The sequence below is a fragment of the Lynx rufus genome, unplaced genomic scaffold (genome assembly GCF_022079265.1).
Source record: "Lynx rufus isolate CCGP_SWC_20201006 ecotype Redwood Valley unplaced genomic scaffold, mLynRuf1.p SCAF_6, whole genome shotgun sequence".
Lineage (NCBI taxonomy): Eukaryota > Metazoa > Chordata > Mammalia > Carnivora > Felidae > Lynx > Lynx rufus.
The window spans coordinates 46,796,217-46,816,075 of NW_025814878.1; the positions used below are offsets into that span (position 1 = coordinate 46,796,217).

The 19,859-nt window shown below is 34.2% G+C and overlaps 1 protein-coding gene across 1 annotated transcript; it reads left to right on the forward strand.

The window, feature by feature from the left end:
* Positions 1–640: 640 nt before the first annotated feature.
* Positions 641–19,448, forward strand: WASF1 (WASP family member 1). The gene is made up of 8 exons (XM_047103186.1): positions 641–773; positions 6,469–6,603; positions 11,038–11,191; positions 12,226–12,343; positions 13,835–14,007; positions 16,085–16,264; positions 17,347–17,975; positions 19,291–19,448. The coding sequence occupies exons 1-8, from the start codon at positions 641–643 to the stop codon at positions 19,446–19,448; spliced, it is 1,680 nt and encodes a 559-aa protein (XP_046959142.1).
* Positions 19,449–19,859: the final 411 nt, after the last annotated feature.

Below are 19,859 nucleotides of genomic sequence, written 5' to 3' on the forward strand. Positions count from 1 at the left end.
GTGTGGAAAGTGAAATTGGAACCGTGTGTTGGAGACTGGTATTATTGAACTAAACTTATGATAGCTGAAATTTGTGCAGATGGGAGGCCTGGGAAGTAAGGGCTGCCTATAATTAGAAGAAGGCTGAACTATTTGAACAATTAAAGATCTGGTCAGTGTTGATGAAATTGAAGATGTAGGACTAGTTGGACTATTTGATCTCTGAGCTATTGAACGCCTGATACATTTTACGTGGAAGTGTAAATTTGATACTATTCTTCCAGCTTCTTTAATCCTCTTAGGCACTTCCTTAGAGAAGATCTTTCACGCTGTTTCTCTAAAACAAAACCCCTAGTTGTAGTAAAAACAGTGGTTTTAAACTGGAGAATAATAGTAACGGTGATTATGAATTCGTTATGAAGCAACTGACTTTGAAAGTTTTTTTCAATTTTTATATAATGTTGACATTCTAATAATTAAAAATAATAAGTAAGTTTTGATTCATTTAGTCAGTAACTCCATTTTCATTGTTTTCATACTAGCAAATATTTTATTATTAAACGTGAAAGGGGAGGTCTTACTCTGTATTGGGTGCAATTGAATAATGTTAATTTATTGTTTGATTTCCTACAGGTGAACTGGCACAGAGGTTGATCTCAAGATGCCATTAGTGAAAAGAAACATTGATCCTAGGCACTTGTGCCACACAGCACTGCCTAGAGGCATTAAGAATGAACTAGAATGTGTAACCAATATTTCCTTGGCAAATATAATTAGACAACTAAGTAGCCTAAGTAAGTATTTCTATATCAGTGAAAAATATTTTTTGCAAACCAGAATGTTAAGCTTTAGAGTATTAAGAAGATGTCCTTGTGATTAATTTGGGGAGATATTTGATGAGAAGAGTATAAAATTATCTTGGAAAATGTAGTCATTTTAAACAAAATAATGAATCTTAGAATAATTTATTCTCTGCATGTTTCCTCTGGGAAAGAGAAGTAAGGACAGAATTTTAGGAATGGCATCACATGATGGATAAGAATTACTGAAATTGTTTTTAAAGTATGATTTGATCTATGAAAGGTTAGGCCAGGGTTTTACTTTTGCTTGCTCATTATCACTATTACTTTTTTAGTGGCTTCAATTTGTGTTTTAGGACACTAGTATCTCTTTCTTTATATGTAGTCTAGGGAAGTATTTATATATTCTCAAATATCTAAAAGTAAAAGGTATGGGGTAGTTACTAGTTAGAGGATTAGGTTAGTCAAGTGAGTTGTCTAAAGGACATTAAGATATCAGTCAAGGGTCTTACATGCAGCATGATGTGAAAATAGTAAGTGAACCTGGCTTCTGACAGACAAAAGGTGAGCAGATTGGCCAGATAGTAAAGGCCAACAGAAGGGACAGGAAGAGGAGGATGAGACAGGCAATGTGTTTCTATCACAAGATTGTAGAACAGAGCTACTAAATTAAGGAATTAAACAAATTATTTCCTATTATTCTAAATTTAATGTTAGAAAATTTAAAATCTATCTTGTGAATTGATGGCTTAGCTTTTTATTAAGACATTTATATTTCATTTTTTAATATTTCATTTTAAAGATAAAACAAGATGTTCTTGGCCTAGATGTATTCATTCTCTAAGTGGTCCTAGATATGTCTTAGCCATACCTACCCATGTAGATTATACTTATAGGGAAGATTGACTCTTCCTTTTAACTTTTGTTCTTTTCTTTTTATAATTGAGAACAAGATAAAGAGAAGTTGTTAATCTATTTTGTTTCAAGTGAGAGCATTTGGACATACACATATGTAACTAGAGCAACATAAAAATTACATTTGAATGCTCTTGGTGAGAGCACTAAATTTCTACATTGCCTATGAAATAGTTTTAAAAATAAAAGGATGTTTGTTTGAATTTAAGTATATTCTTTCCCCTTTTTTGTGCTTATTTTTTCAGGTTAGTTACTGACAGTGAATCACTAACATGGTTTACCTGTTTCTTTCTTGGGAAAGTCAATATAGAATATACTTTTGAGACAAGTCAAAAGAAGAGTCCTAGATATTAATAATGGTTAATCTTACTTTTTAAAAGACATTTGCTGACCTTTTTTTTCGACCTATCACTAATTGAATCTAACGTAACATGACTTCATATAACATTTGTATTACTATGTGTACATGAGTACATCAGTTAATATTAAAATATATATTAAGAGCATAGAAATGACATTAACAAATTTAGTTAAAGTATTTCTTAAAATGAATTTTGGATCTACTACAGGCGTGTTGTTTTAGGTATATTCCCAGTAAGAACTAATATAATGATTAAGAGTGTTCATTTCTGTACTAACCCGTTTTGTATATAACCTAAAGATGAAGATGTAAGGAATATTCAAGTCTGGTATAGTTCCTATAAACATCATCTATCAACAAGCATGTGGTCATATTGTAGCCAAGCTCCAAAAATAGAAATACTTTGTAAAAATATAACTAAATTAGGTTTTCGGTGCTTCACGTTTGGAATCAAGAGACCATTGTAGACATTTTCTAAGCAGTTTGTAGAGATTCAAAAACAAGAAAAACCATAAAATACTGTAGCAAGGTATAGCAATAGTTTACTGCCCTGGAATTAACCTCTCTGGCGGCTTTCCCACTTGACATATTTGGGCATGTAGAATTAAATTTAAAAGGCCCCTAGGTACCCAAAATAAACAAGCCCATGCACTAAAGATTATGCACATAAAATAATCAATTGATCCTTCTCTCAGAGCCTGTTTACACTTACTTAGCTAGTTCATACAGGTTTGGTGATCTGGTTCCCAAACATTTATGCTTCAGAGCATTAAAAGAGGAGGTATTGGGGAGATAAAAATAGAAGCAGGTATTACCTAAGCCAGCCAAAAGAAGTCCTTTACAGCAAAGGAAGAAGTGATGTAAGGAGAGAAGCAATATAAAAACCAGAAAGAGGCCCTTTCACGTAGAAGCAGATATTCTTACACATCTCAAGGCTGCTTTCTAGCTTAGAACATTTTGATTTCAGAATCATCACTAAGTTCTCAAGAAAAGGTTAAATTATGTTTAATTTTGTATTTCTACTTAAGACAGGGAAGCTTAGAATAGATTTTACATGAGCATTCATCCAAAATAGTTAAAATAATTAGTTCATTAAATAATCTCTGAATTACCTAGTAAACTTGGCTATCCAAAATGGTTCTAGGTCATTGAGGTGTTCACTTAACCAAAAGCGTTAACAGAACGCAGCAATAAAGGTAAACTGCAGAGCTTGGTCATGGCTTAGGGGACATCCTCCTGACTTCTTCCCCACAAAATGTTTTCCCTAGTAGAACACAATTTATAAAAGGTAATATATAATTACTGAAGACATAGAATTCACTTTCTTTTTTTTTATAATTTTTTTTTCAACGTTTATTTATTTTTGGGACAGAGAGAGACAGAGCATGAACGGGGGAGGGGCAGAGAGAGAGGGAGACACAGAATCGGAAACAGGCTCCAGGATCTGAGCCATCAGCCCGGAGCCTGACGCGGGGCTCGAACTCACGGACCGCGAGATCGTGACCTGGCTGAAGTCGGACGCTTAACTGACTGCGCCACCCAGGCGCCCCAGAATTCACTTTCTATAAATTTCTTCTGTTATACTAAAATTCTTTCCCATCTTATTATTGTTTTACTTAATGACCATTGAGACTCTAATTACCTGAGGAATCTTTTACCATTCTCTTTTCCCAAGGCCATTCTTCTGTTGAATACAGCCAGTTCATGCTACCAAGATGAGTTGATAGAGCCTAAATTTGACAGATAGATAGCAAGTAGGAGGGAGGACAAATAGATTGGCTTGATAAGACTAATTAGAAACACAGACAATGACAGATAACACTGAATACTTTGCTGTGTGATAAAGCTACAAGGTTCTTGTCTGAAGAGTATACCCCATTTGAACTGAAGAGTTGAATATGATAAATACTGAAGTTATTCTGAACAGTGTGATCACGTATATAATTAAAATCATGAGTTTTAGATTATAGGAACTGAGAAAAGAGAGATAAGCATAAGGTGAAGTCATTAGAGGAGACTTGCTGAATGAAATGTGAATTGAATTGGGCCTTTAAGGAACAAAAGAATTTGGAAAATAGAGAGGAATGAGGAAGGAAGGCATTTTTAGCTTGCATGAAGAATTAGGCAAATGAATAGAGGCAAAAATAAAAATGTTAGGGGGATTAAACGGACAGGTGATGTGGGATGCTATGTATGGTGGACACTGATTTTGGAAGACATAGAATTTTAGTTGAGAAGATTTAGTTTTAACATCATAGATGATAAGTGGTAAGGAAACCAAGTAGGTTCTTAAATAGGTAAGTAGTATAATACTTCTAAGCTTAGTTCAAATTCATATACATGCCCAGTCAGTTTTACATTGCAAATTTTATTCCTTTCACCTCGAAGAAAAGGAGGTAGATGTGGAAAGTAAGAAAGGATGTGAAAAGAGAACAGATGGGATGTTTATTTTATCCGCTGATACATTAGCACTTAAACCTGTAGTGGGGAGGAGCATAGACTCTTACTTAAAAATCTGTTGAAAAACTGTGGGCTCTCTCTTTAGAAAAATGCAAATATATTTTAAAAAATCTGTGTATAATTTCCATTGGTTTAAATTAAGGATCCTTGTATTAAACTAAGCTCTTTTAGGGATGAAATTGTCTCTTCTGTTCCTAGCATTTGTATCCTTAATGTTTGTTGAAAAAAATGAATGGCTTTATACCTGCCCTTTCTTACAGTTGGGATGCTTTCCTTATCTGCCAGAGAAACTCTGTCTCTGGAAGCATCTCAGACACCATCCCACATTCAAAATTAGGTGCATCTTACCTAATTTGTGTTCTGTGGCTCTTACCTTGTATATAGTAAGAGCTGCCTATTGTTGACCTCCTACCCTGTACGTGGAACTCTGCCAGGTCCTTTGTTCACTGTGTCTCCTTTCCTTATAAATTCTTTTTGAAGCAGATATTTTTATCCCTATTTTACAGGTGTGAGGAAATTGATACCAAGGTCTCAAAGTGAATGGAACAAAGATTTGGACTTATTTATTAAATTGCTTTTCATATTTGTTTAGATGTCTGTTTCTCCCTCTTGTTCAAAACTCATCAATGGCAGAGACCTTCTTCCATCATTTTTATATCTCCAGGGTCTGGTACAAGGTCTGGCACATAAGACATTTTCAGTCTATTTGGTTTAAAGATATATGTGAGTAAATGAATATATACAAAACTATTCATTTTAATATTTTTATAGAAACATTAAAGTTCTTAATTTAATATAGAGAGATTGAAGTTCTGATTTTTTTTCTTAAAGACCATAGAATCTTATAGGCCAGGAATTTTATGTTTTACTTTTTGGTGCCTTCGGTAGGTCATACACCTGCCTGGCACAAGGTGAGCTCTCATTAAATGTTTGTTGATTTAACAGTTATTATATTTAAATACTTTGAAAAAAAGGCACAGGGTGAGCTCTCATTAAATGCTTGTTGATTTAACAGATATTATATTGAAATACCTTGGAATAAATGCAATATTATTCAAATATAAACTAGTGAGATTAGTGAATTCTTTTAATAAATATTAATTACCTCTGTCTCAGGAACTGTCTGAAAAGAGTTTACTATGGAGCCAGACTTAACCTATACAGTATGCTTGGGTCTAAAATGTCTTAATTTAGCAAGACTGTCAATTTTTTTTATTCAAAGGTGTACATAGTAATTGACTCATCTTTATATTGTAAGTATGCATTACTTTATATGTTCTAAATACACTGAATATTTTTCATTATAGATTGCCTAAACTTCTCCCTGGCTTACTTACTAGATAGAAATTTCTGGTTTTTTCTCCTTTTATAATAGGAGTATTTTCTCTTATTCTTTTCAGTAATAGAAATTTATATGACTAGAGAAAATACAGCGATTTTAGATTTAGGATTTTTTTTTAAGAAACTAGATAGAACATGAAAATATAAAATATCTCACAAATTTTCAGAATGTACGTTTTGGGCATATCTGAGACTGGTCTTCTTCTGGGCTTATGAAGACTCTTAGATTCTGTCAGTTGGCCTGAAATTCAATTCTAGTGTAGAGTTTATTTATGAACACTGATTTAAAAGATATATTATTTGTATGTACTTTTTCATCATAGCGTTCTCTAACCCTCACCAGATGGGTAGATACAGATAAAGCAGGTAGAGTATTTGCATTTTAGGCATAAGTCACGTAGCAGGATGTGGTAGAACTAGTGTTTAAAACCAGATTTCCCAGGGTTTATGTTTTATCACTTTGTCTCAATTCATTTACTTTTAGGCTAGGGTTGTATAAACTAGTTCCAAATAAATGTCAAATTCATTAGGATAGCACTTTTAAATGTTAAATTGTTTGATATTTATCTCTCATCACATTAAATTTATGGTATATGTTTCATTTTTGCCTAGGTAAGTATGCTGAAGATATATTTGGAGAATTGTTCAATGAGGCACATAGTTTTTCCTTCAGAGTTAACTCATTACAAGAACGTGTGGACCGTTTATCTGTTAGTGTTACACAGCTTGACCCTAAGGAAGAAGAATGTAAGTTTATTCATATTATATTTTCTGTCACATATATATTTTGGGTTTGGTGAGATGAGCAATATATTTAAAAACAGTATTAAACATAAATTTATCACAAGTCTTTTTTACCAATGACCTTTGATGTACCTGTTGTAATTATCTATAAATACCATTAGTGTGACTCTTCTGGCTTTTCTATTCTCTTTTTCTTTTTTGCCTCTTTTCTTTGTATATTAAATAGCTTTTAATTTTTTGACCTAAAATTTTTAACCAGACCTTTTCTCCATTCTTTTTTCCTTTATAATTTATTTGTATACTTCTGTCCTAGAAATAAGTTATTGGAAAATTACTTGAAATTTTAGGTTTGATTCCTTAAGAATGTAATTCCTTTTAATATTCTTTTGTGTGTGCATATTAAATTGATGAACTCTGATCTAATTGTTTGAATGTTACTCCCCACCTTAAATGAACATTTCCCAAAAAACCCAAATTGCCAATATGTTGGATAAAAGTATTCTATACTAAGTATTAAACCAGGGATATCAGAGAAGAAAAACAATACATTACAGGCTGACATAATGGGAAAAACTTTAGTGGTAAAATGACATTTTATACTTTGATAGAATACATTGAATGCTGTTGTGTCTCAAATTCCTCTTTTTGATTTTTTGGGTTCTTTTTCCTTATACAAAAAGAAATGAAACTATTTAGAACATAATTTACAGTTATTTTCCCTAGAGAATTATTATTAAATAATATATATAGAATATCTCTTATATCCCTTTCTTCAAAATATTTTTTTGTTGAATAACATTTTTAGTATAAGTACAAGGTATATAACATACCTAAATTTGAATAAAAATAATAGAAGATACCACTGGAAAAAGCAAAAAGTAGAATGTAATGGTAGATATCTTCATGATAGAACCAACTTCCATATATATATATATATATATATATATATATATATATATATATATTTTTTTTTTTTTTTTTTTTTTTTTAATATAACTTCTTGTCAAGTTAGCTAACATACAGTGTATATGGTATGCTCTTGGCTTTGGGAGTAGATTCCCATGATTCATCACTTACATAAAATACCTAGTGCTCATCCTAGCTTCTTTTTATGTAACCTAATTAAAACCTAAATAGAGGTAAATACTTGTCATATTAAGTTTCTAGTGCTTGCAAATATATAAGTTCATAGGTCTGGATATGATTTTCTTATCAAAATAGAACTTTTTTTTCTTAAACAGCTTTATTGACATGTATTTCATACACCCTACAATGAACCTGTCTCACATTAAAGTGTACAATTCAGTGGTTTTTAGTATATTCACAGTTAACGCAACGATCACCATAATCAATTTTAGAACATTTTCATCACTCAAAAAAGAAACCATATACCCATTTGCAGTTACTCCCTAAATCCTCTTTCCCCCAGCTTCTAGCAGTCACTAATCTACTTTCAAGTAGAAAATCTATTTTCAAGTCCCATGGATTTGCCTATTCTAGACATTTCTTATGAATGGAATAATACAGTACGTGACCTTTAGTGATTGACTTCTTTCCTTTAGCATAATGTTTTTAATATTGCTTCATGATGTAGAATGTATTTGCATTTCCCTGATGACTAATGATGTTGAGCATTTTCTCAAGGCTTGTAGCCATGTAGAGACAAGTTATCCAGCAGGAAGTAGTAGAGCCAGGATTTAAAACTAGGGTTTAACTGGCTTATCAGTGTGTATCTTCTTTGGAGGTCCTTTCCCCATTTTTAAATCAGAATATTTTTCTTTTTGTTGTTGAGTTATAAGAATTCTGTATACGTTCTTGATTTAAGTCCCTTCTCAGATGCATGATTTGCAAATATTACCTCCCATTCTGTGAGTGGTTTTTGTTAGTGATATCCTTTGAAGCATGTATATGTGTATTAACTACACTTCATGAAATTCTTGAAATAATTGCTAGTGGTGAAAAAATATTTTATGACCATACTTTCAAATATATCGTTTACATTCAAACTTTTCAAATTTAAACGTTTAAGTTATAAATATATGCCATCTAATAATACAAGAATACAGAGATACTTCCTATATGTAACAGAAATAAAAATTAACAGTTTCAAAATACTGTTAAATTTTAACAAATATCTTAGCACTCCAATTGAAATTGAAAACAAAAATATACGTAATAGTTAAATAACTTTAAAGATATTTTTAAGTATTTAAAAAAATCTTAACGTGCCAATTACCATCAGAATTGTTTATAATTTCCTTTAAGTTTATGGCGAACATTGGAGAAGGATTCAGAATCTAAAAGCTGAATTGCTTAATTTGATACTATTTTAGGGATATTGTATAGAAGTGTTCAAAGCTATTTAACCTAGATTTTTAAACTCAGTAAGAGTTCATGTAAAGTAATATTATGAATATAATACTTAAATTACAGAGTGTGATATTAATATTTTTGTTTTCAAATTACTAGTAAATCATTTAAGTAATGGTGAGAACTACCAATATAATTTAGAAAGTGTGTAAAAAAAATGAGTTTTTAAACAAAGACCTATACTATTGTATTTAATTATGTTTACAAATATTGTGTTGACTTACTGTTACATAGTACTATTTAAATATCAGATGTTGTTTTGGTAACTGAAAGGCTTTTGTCTTAGTGACCTGTTAATAAGACAAATGGTAAATGAGAGCAGTTGAAGATAGAAAAGTGCTTATTACATTATATGTTCTCTCCTTGAGTAAGACCGTTTTGGGAGACTAAACACTAGGTTCCATCTTGGTTATATACTTATGGTAAATAAGTGGAGTGGGAGAGTGGCAAGAATTGGTCCATTTTGATTGTAGAAAACAGAGGCCACATCTGATGGGAGCCAGAGAACAGCATGTGTTGTTAGGGTGAAAGGGTCAGTCTCAAAGGCAGACAGGTCTGGGTTTTCTAATCCGACTCTGCTGCTTATTTTGCCTTTGGCCAGTTATGTAATGTTTCCTAGTCTTGGTTTTCTTATCTTTAAAATGGAATAATAACATCTATTTTCATTGAATAAATAAAAAAATAAAATAAAAATTATTGAGAACATCTCGCACATAGAGTCTGTATTCATTACATATCTTTTACATCGCTCCTTAGTAATAAGGAGAAAAAATTTTTTTCCTTCTCTGAATTTTATTTTGATGTTTTAAGTGTGTTACAAATCATACAGCAGAGAAATTGCTGGGAATGTAGTCATGATGTGGCCATTGTAGAGCCATGCTGCTCCAGCTATTCCATAGATCTGAATATTCATGCTGAGTGAATACTTGTGAGGATGGTAGAGATACTGTTTTAGCGAGAAGAATAGTTTACGAATTGTTTAAAGAAAAGTTTAAGAACTTCTATGGCATAAAGCATTTATCTGTATACTTAAAAGCCATATTAATTAAATATGTAAGAATCACCTACTTTTTCAATATCAGAAAGTCATCCTAAGAGTTAAGAATGTACTAATTTGGTACATTTCTGGGGTGCCTGGGTGGCTTAATCAGTTGAGCTTCCAACTTCAGCTCAGGTCATGGTTTTGCGGTTCTTGAGGTAGAGCCCTGCATCAGGCTCTGTGCTGACAGCTCAGAGCCTGGAGCCTGCTTCAGATTCTGTCTGTCTGTCTGTCTATCTCTCTGCCCTTCCCCCACTCACACTCTGTCTCTCGCTCTCAAAAATAAATAAACATTTAAAAAAATGGAAAAAGATTTGATACATTTATTTTAACATGCTGCATGCGTCAAAAGAAAATGAGTAAATGAAGTTATTTTATGCTAGTTACTGGAGATTCTAATGTGCAAGACAGTCTTAGTCTTAGCCCATAGCTAAGTAGAGATTCTTATAGTATGAGATAAAAGATAAGTGAAATAGATGATGATATAGATTGCCCAGTACTTGAAAATATTTTCTTTATGGTAAAGTATGTTTTAAGTTTATAGCGTATGTATAATATTTATAGTCTAGCTAGCATAGAGGTCAATATAGCCAAGAATGCAACTGAGGACTAAGTAATTCCTTCAGTGTTATTGGTATAAGCTAAATAAAAGTAATAAAGAGAAATGAGAGAAAAAGAATATTTAAAAAAGAAAGAAGAGGATGTAGGTTAGTGGGGGGTAGTGATGGCAAGTAGAGAAAAGTGAAAGGTATTTTCGGTGGGAAATACAGATATGCTTCAGGCATCATTACAACCTTTTGAGCCTTAGAAATCAAAGGTGCATTGAAACATATCTGATTGGGAAGATCAGAGACAAAATGATATTGGGACATAATGATAGAGCACTTAAAATGTGGTTCCTGATTCTCAAGCCACTACAGTCACAACTTCCTGAACCATGCTGACTCTTAAACACAGTATGTGAATTTGTCCTTATGTTAAATCCACTTAGTAAAATAAATAAAACACATTTTTGATTTTTGTTTTAGTGTCTTTGCAAGATATAACAATGAGAAAAGCTTTCCGAAGTTCTACGATTCAAGATCAGCAGCTTTTCGACCGCAAGACTTTGCCTATTCCGTTACAGGAGACATATGATGTTTGTGAACAGCCTCCACCTCTCAATATACTCACTCCGTATAGGTCAGTGGGCTAATAAATATGAAGGCTGGCTATTTACTTTCATACTGCATGTTCAGATAGGTAGCAGTCTACCTTTATATGCTAAATCCCCAAATATGCTTTATGTCACTGGGCTTTTGATCAACACAGAGAACCCTCTTTATCCATCACCCTTAGAAAACTTGTGCTTTATTCACTACATACGTTCCCAAGGTTCTGGCATACAAAAGACGAGACTTACTCAAGGGAGTTGTTTTGAGACACAAGGAGTTGTTATTGTCTTTTTAATGTAATATCTGGTCAGATGAAAAATAAAAAGGGCTCAAAATTCCACCACACTAACAAAATTAATATCATTTTTCTTGCTCATATCTACTCTTGATCTATATGCATTAAGCTTTTACATAATGAATAAGTACTATCTATTTTAAAAATGCTTTTTACCATTTAAAATAAAATCTGGAATTATTCAGGCTTTCTTTGGGGGTAGTTCCACATGATTTGTTAAATGGGTAATTTAAGATACACCACACATATCCTGAATAAAATAGTATTCAGATACTTATTTGAAGCGGTTTTATCAGTGTGCAAGTCATTGGATAAAATAACTGTTACTACTAGCATGACAATTAAAGGAAATGTGGGGGGCGGGGGGGTTCGTAAGGTGATAAGTAAATTACAGTATTGGCAGAAACTCTTTGTATATCTCCATTGTAAATGATATTATTGTCTTTTCAGGCTTTTATCTTTGGCAGAACCTTTTGTAATTACTGGAATTCCCCAGAGGACTTGTAGAAAAGTTGGTATTCAGCACTAGTTAGAGATGAAAATTGTCCAGCTGTTCTTCAGATTAGTAACACCATCTCTGAAAAACTCCTGGGTTTCCATTTTCCTTAGTTTTTTGTCTGATTTGTGAGAATATTGATGCAGTATTCTTATTTCGTCAATATTTTTACACATTCTGTATTTCACTGATAGGAAAAACATTTTAGTAAAATTATTCTGATTGCCTAAGTCTTACTGATAAATGTTCTAATTGATATTTTTTATTTCAGAGATGATGGTAAAGAAGGTTTGAAATTTTATACCAATCCTTCATATTTCTTTGATCTATGGAAAGAAAAAATGTTGCAAGATACAGAGGATAAGAGGAAGGAAAAGAGGAAACAGAAGGTATTACAAGAGATTGAAAAAATTGAAGTTAGTTTTCATGTATTTGTGTTTTGTTGCATACATGGAACTTTATTAATCTTGTATTTTGTCAGTTTTATACTGAAGTCTTTATAACCACACAGGAGGATCACAGACTAATTGGGGAACAGATGAGCAATCAGATTCTTATATTATGGCATGATAAGTGCCATAACAGAGGTATGCATGGAAGGTTTAGGTAGCACAGAACTACCTGCTTTAGCCAGAGAACAGGGTTGGTAAATGCTTTCAGCAAAGCTTATAATAAATTTCAAAGAACAAATAGGAATTAAGTGGACCAGAGAAGAGAAGGGCATTCTGGCAAGAAGGGATGAAGGAATATTTTGCAGATATTGGCAAAGTAGATTAAGCTAATATTTTCTTAACGCAGATCATATCCTAAATGTTTTGGAAAGATTATTTTAGTCTCCCTAAATTCCTGTTATCTCTGTCTGCTGTGTTATCATATTCTACTTTGTAATAAACATTTGGATCTGTTTTATTCCATGTTGATGAGAACTAGAAATAAAGAGGGAAGGAAAATTGGATTTAGGCAGAATTATGAAAGATGCAAAATCTGTTCTCATCATCCCTCTGTTTCTTCTGTAGCTATCTCTTCTCTCCTCCCTTTTCCCCATAATGCCTTCATGTTATTATTTTCTGTACTAGACAGTATCCCAGTGTTCTAGCCGAAGTTTGCAAACTGGTGACTGGCAGCTCAGAGTATGCCTGCAGTCACTGTTTTGTTGGACAAACACAGTGGTTTTAAAATTTTTGAACTGGAAAGCCTTAGTTGGACATGCTTGTTTAGTCACTGTAGTCCCCATCTTATGCCCAACTTTCTTGATTCATGTATGTGATCTGCTTAGCCCCTTTGGGCATTTGACTTCATTACACCTACTCTAGACCCCTCTGTGCTTTTTCCCACAGTTTGATTTATTTTCTGTTTTGTTTTTTGAATATCCTGTTTCCTGTTGAGTGATACAGTTACAATGAGTTAATTGGATGTTTGGATTTTTTCTAATGTATTGGCTGGCTAATTGGTCACTTTCCAGATTACATAGCCTTAATAAATTTCCAGGTTTTGGTTAAAGGTAGGCAGTGCCATTAATGGTAGAAATTTCACTCATTATAGTAAAAACTAATAGATGTGGGAGCAGAGTTGGTGAATCTGTTTTTCATCTGGAAGGACTTTCTGACCTCAAATTTTATTATTTAGGCATACTATTTTTATCTGGTGCATGAATTCAAATTAGAAGTTAAAGAAGCATGACAAGAAACTGGGATTACAAGCAAACTAACTAAGATTTAACTCTGAACGTACAAATGAACTGTCTCTGTGTTACTTTAACTATATTATGATGGCATTGTCTTTTTCAGTATTAATGTTAGAATTTTATTTTGATTGTTATAACTTCTTTTTAAAAACTTAGCACTTCAGCATTTGGCTTTGTTTCAATACATCTGTTATAGCAGAAAAATCTAGATCGTCCTCATGAACCGGAAAAAGTGCCAAGAGCACCTCATGACAGGCGGAGAGAATGGCAGAAGCTGGCCCAAGGTCCAGAGCTGGCTGAAGATGATGCTAATCTCTTACATAAGCATATTGAAGTTGCTAATGGCCCAGCCTCTCATTTTGAAACAAGGTTTCTTTTCTTTTTTTGTTTTTTAACAAAATTAATGATAAAATACTGGCTTTATTTCTAATATCTGTGCCTCTTAAGTCTTAAAGTCCTGAACTGTTGAACCAGCTACTTTAGCTATAGAAATCATTTTGAAACCCTGACCACTGTGAGCCTACTAAAGTCTGATCATGGGCAGGTCATTTTCACACCTGGATTTTAGTTTTGTCATCTATAGAAAGAGGTGGTTGGAGGAGATGATCTTCAGGGTTTCATATGAACTCTCAGCTCTCTGTCAGTATTTCAGGCAGAGTCTGCTAGAACTTCATAGTAGAGCAATGGGGTCTGGAATTTCTTTTTGAAATATTACAGATTCACTACATATAAAATAGGAACTGAGAAAGGGTAATATTTTGTTTCTTTTTCTTTCTCCTGACTTCCTTTCTATGCCACATCTCCCACCTCAGTTATATCAGGACTTTTTAAACAAAATCACTCATCCCCTTTTGCAGAGCTATAGAACAGGTCTTTTTCCTTGCTCAGTAGCCAGGGGGCCCCATCTGAGTAACATGCTACCCTAATAAACATTATACTAGCATCTCTCTGTGAAGCAATTTGTGGATAGTTGACTGATTATAGTTATTGTATATATTATAATTATTGATTTTTTAATGGAAAAAGTGCTTAAAGTTTTCTTTGGAATAATATATGTAAACTATTAGGCCAGTATCTTAGCCAATTTAGGAGTAATACACATGTAAGATATTTATATGCATTGTTGAAAGAATTGAGATTTATTTTTTTAAATAATAATCTATAAACACTGATTTTTACTGCTGTTAAGTAGTTACAGTATTACCAGCATTACCTGATCCAGTACTATAAGTACAATTTAGTTGATTCTTTTTTTTTTTTTTTTTTAAGTTTTTTTTTCAACGTTTATTTATTTTTGGGACAGAGAGAGACAGAGCATGAACGGGGGAGGGGCAGAGAGAGAGGGAGACACAGAATCGGAAACAGGCTCCAGGCTCTGAGCCATCAGCCCAGAGCCTGACGCGGGGCTCGAACTCACGGACCGTGAGATCGTGACCTGGCTGAAGTCAGATGCTTAACCGAATGCGCCACCCAGGCGCCCCCAATTTAGTTGATTCTTGAACGACAAGGGAGTTAGGGGCACCAATCCCTTGTGCAGTTGAAAATCCACATGTAACTTTTGGCTATCCAAAATTTAGCTACTAATAGCTTACTGTTGACTGGGGAGCCTTACTGAGAACATAAATAATCCATAACACATATTTTGTATGCTATGTGTATTGTATACTGTATTCTTACAACAAAGCTACAGAAAAAATGTTAAGAAAATGATACGGAAAATACATTTACAGTGCTTTACTATAAAAAATCCTTATATAAGTGGGCCTGCTCAGTTCAAACCTGTGTTCAGAGTCAGCTGTAGTTTCTAATTTGTTTTGTGTACATGTGTCCCCAGCATGCACTACAATCAGCAAATATTTGTAAAACCTTCACATGCTCAAGGTATCTAAAATTTTGCTTAAATCTGATCTTATGTCATTTGTTGCTTTGTTACTCAGTTATTTTCTGAGTACCCTAACACCTTTGAAAACATCAAAAAGACAAAACAATGTAGTTAGTCATCCTTGTGGTGCTAGTATCATGGAGGCCTTTCTCGCTGATACAAGATATTTGGAAGTCATTTAGGTTTAAGACTCCAGTTTTCGTATTCTAGCTTTTTGTCATTGGCATCTTGTTTAAAAAAATGAAACAGAGGGGTATATAGCTTTGAACACAATTTACTGAAAAGTTAATTTTGTTTATGAGATTCTATATGTAATACTTTTTATCCTTGTGAATTGAACTAGTATTATATTATGAAATAATAAAATAACTGCAAGGAAAGGTTACATTATGAGCAGCATTCTTTGTTTGAAAAGCAAGATAAATGTAACAAATTTCTGAAGTTTCATAATAGTGATTAAAACGTTGACATTCAAAAGATAAAGCTTAAATGTCTCCTGTACCACACTTTATACCATTAATAATTCAAGAAAAATACACTGATACTGTATTTTTTTTTTTTTAGACCTCAGACATATGTGGATCATATGGATGGCTCTTACTCACTTTCTGCCTTGCCATTTAGTCAGATGAGTGAACTTCTGACTAGAGCTGAGGAAAGGGTCTTAGTCAGACCACATGAACCTCCTCCACCCCCACCAATGCATGGAGCAGGAGATGCAAAACCCATACCCACCTGTATCAGGTATGTTGGGACAGGCATTTGATGTTGCTTCTCAGGGGTTGGTAACCTTTTTCTTGAAAGGATCAGCTAGCAAGTGTTTTAGGCTTTGTGGGCATTACGGTTTCTGTCACAACTACTCAACTCTGCCACTGTTGCATGAAAACAGCCATGGACTATACATAAATGACTATTTGTGTTCCAGCTAAACCTTATTTACAAAAACAGGGAGCAATTCGGATTTGACCTGTGGGATGTAATTTGCCAGCCTCTGATAAGAGCTGACCCGTACTCTTGGGAAAAATGTAGCTAATGAGAATTCACTTTAAAGATTAGAGTGTCTTTCATTTTATTATACCTTTATTATCAAGCACATGATGTATAGTATATTAATAAAAATTAAGAATTTTTAGAATGTGGTAAGGGACTAAGAAATGGGAACTAAAGATATGATTATGAATGTTAACTTGGTATTAGGGGGAATACTTTGAGAATTTGAGAGAGAATAAGCAATTGCTCATAATTTTCAGTAAAGCAGTTTTGAAGTTTATTATAAAATTTTTAATAGGTAAATAGAGATCAGCTTTATAATTTTCAGTTAAAAAGATCAACCTTCTATCACTGAGTCACTCAATGTTCCATCCTCAGGAAGGGTTGACAGTCCTAATTTTCCTTTGTGGTTTGTAATTAGTTGTTATTGATTTTACTGAAATGACATAATGAGTCTTAATAGCTTCAATATAAATACAGCATTGTAATGACCACAGGTATTGCTGCAAATATTGTAATGTGATAAATGTTGAGTCATTATAAAGACTCCTATCACAGCATAGAATTGAGCCTTTTATTTATCAAAGCAAGCATAAAAGGCTTGAGTGTATTCTGACAGGTGCATGAAAGGACGAGACCATCTGGAATCTTAGAAATGAAAGCAACACCCGTTAATTTTCTTGGCATATTCATTCCATCCTAAATACTGAAGAATTTTTAATTTCTATACGATCATGTTAATACATCTACCTTGATATCATTATTGATAGTCATATGTGTCATGCGGTTCGGTTTTTCTCTTTGAGTAACTTGCTAGGGTTTCTTTATCATTTCAGTTCTGCTACAGGTTTGATAGAAAATCGCCCTCAGTCACCAGCTACAGGCAGGACACCTGTGTTTGTGAGCCCTACCCCCCCGCCTCCTCCACCACCTCTTCCATCTGCCTTGTCAACTTCTTCATTAAGAGCTTCAATGACTTCAACTCCTCCCCCACCAGTACCTCCCCCACCTCCACCTCCAGCCACTGCTTTGCAAGCTCCAGCGGTACCACCGCCTCCAGCTCCTCTTCAGATTGCCCCTGGAGTTCTTCACCCAGCTCCTCCTCCAATTGCACCTCCTCTAGTACAGCCCTCCCCACCGGTAGCTAGAGCTGCCCCAGTATGTGAGACTGTACCAGTTCATCCACTCCCACAAGGTGAAGTCCAGGGGCTGCCTCCACCCCCACCTCCGCCTCCTCTGCCTCCACCTGGCATTCGACCATCGTCACCTGTCACAGTTGCCGCTCTTACTCATCCTCCCTCTGGGCTACATCCAGCTCCATCTACTGCCCCAGGTCCCCATGTTCCATTAATGCCTCCATCTCCTCCATCACAAGTTATACCTGCTTCTGAGCCAAAGCGTCATCCATCAACTCTACCTGTAATCAGTGACGCCAGGAGTGTTCTTCTGGAAGCAATACGAAAAGGTAACTTTCTCCAGGCCATTAAAAGCATTGCTGTGGTAGCATTAGGAACTTTCTAAATATTTGGCACAATAACATTTTCTCATTAATAAAATTGTAGATGATCATATTTTTGCACAAGTGGTTTTTAGAAAGGAAAGCTATGTTCAACTTACATTTTTTTTAAGTTTCATTTATTTTGAGGGAGAGCACATGCGAGTAGGGGAAGACCAGCAGGCTCCATGCTGTCAGTGCAGAACCCAACATGGGGCTCTATCTCACAAACTGTGAGATCATGATCTGAGCCAAAATCAAGAGTCAGATGCTCAACTGACTGAGCCATCCAGGTGCCCTTAACTTTTATTTTAAATCATTTGCCAGAGAAAATATTACATTTAATTATTTTATTTTCCTACTTGGGGATTCTTAAAATGTTTACTGAATGAGAATATCAGACTTATAAGTTATAGAAAATTTAGTTAAAACCCTTTACGTTATGTTTAATATGTATGGTCACTCCTTTAAAAATGGTATTTTCTGGGGCGCCTGGGTGGCGCAGTCGGTTGGGCGTCCGACTTCAGCCAGGTCACGATCTCGCGGTCCGTGAGTTCGAGCCCCGCGTCGGGCTCTGGGCTGATGGCTCAGAGCCTGGAGCCTGTTTCCGATTCTGTGTCTCCCTCTCTCTCTGCCCCTCCCCCGTTCATGCTCTGTCTGTCTCTGTCCCAAAAATAAATAAACGTTGAAAAAAAAATTTTTTTAATGGTATTTTCTTCTGTAGTAAGGCTGTCCATTTGGTGTATCAGTGATACTTGCTCTACCAGATGCCTTTACAGGATTAAAGTTCCTCCCTTAGTAACCGAGGAAAGACTTTTCATATTCATTCATTTATTCAGCCGACATTTCCTAAGCACCTACTATAAGCCAAACACTGACAATATAGAATGAAAAATAGTGCCTTTCCCTCAAGTATTGGGGAGAGTAAAGCCACAGAAAACATACTCAACAATGTTTATTTGACCACTGGTTAACTTTTCGGGGGGCGTGGGGGGGGGGTTGGTGAGTAGAGAGGCACAGTAGACCATCATACCTAAATAAACTGTAGATATTCACTGGGATAGTTAGTAAGTTTGACCAACTAGTATTGCAGATAAGGAAAGAATTAATTGACCAAATTAATGTGATTCTAAATATGATCCCTTCAAATTATTTTTAATAGATCTTGGTTTTTATTTTCCTCTTAGTATTTCTCACATGTATTTGATTTTATTCCAAAAAGATTAATAATATGATATATTTAGTATCTTGGCTTACAGTGAATGCTTTGGTTTTTCTCTATCAGGTATTCAGCTACGCAAAGTAGAAGAGCAGCGTGAACAGGAAGCTAAACACGAACGCATTGAAAATGATGTTGCCACCATCCTGTCTCGCCGCATTGCTGTGGAATATAGTGATTCAGAAGATGATTCAGAATTTGATGAAGTAGATTGGTTGGAGTAAGAAAAATACATTGATAAATATTACAAAACTGAATGCGAATGTCCTTTGTGGTGCTTGTTCTTTGAAAATGTTTGGTCATTCCAGTGTTTTGCTTTCTTTTCCTTATGATAAATAACACTTTTCCTCCATAATTTTTGATTTCTAAGAAAAATATTAGCATACACTTCAAACTAAATGTTTTACAGTGGCTTATCTTTTTTATTTTTCCCTGAAAAGATAATTTGGTCAAATAAACCACTAAGTATTAAGCATGGACAGCTGTTGTTAGAGTAGCAGATTCAGTTTTTTGATATCTTAATTGTGCACTTTGTGACTTTTAATTTAAAGAAAGCAACTGAGATTGAAATCTTGAAGGCAGCTGTATCTATTAATGAGCCTTATTCCATTTCCTGATGTTTTACAAGAGGAAAC

What these genes read in the sequence shown, in the direction of transcription:
- WASF1 (XM_047103186.1), top strand. Translation starts at nt 641, where the DNA reads ATGCCATTAGTGAAAAGAAACATTGATCCTAGGCACTTGTGCCACACA. An exon ending in AGGAAAAGAGGAAACAGAAG is followed by an intron (nt 12,344 to 13,834) that starts GTATTACAAGAG and finishes CATCTGTTATAG; the next exon opens with CAGAAAAATCTAGATCGTCC. An exon ending in CCCATACCCACCTGTATCAG is followed by an intron (nt 16,265 to 17,346) that starts GTATGTTGGGAC and finishes TTATCATTTCAG; the next exon opens with TTCTGCTACAGGTTTGATAG.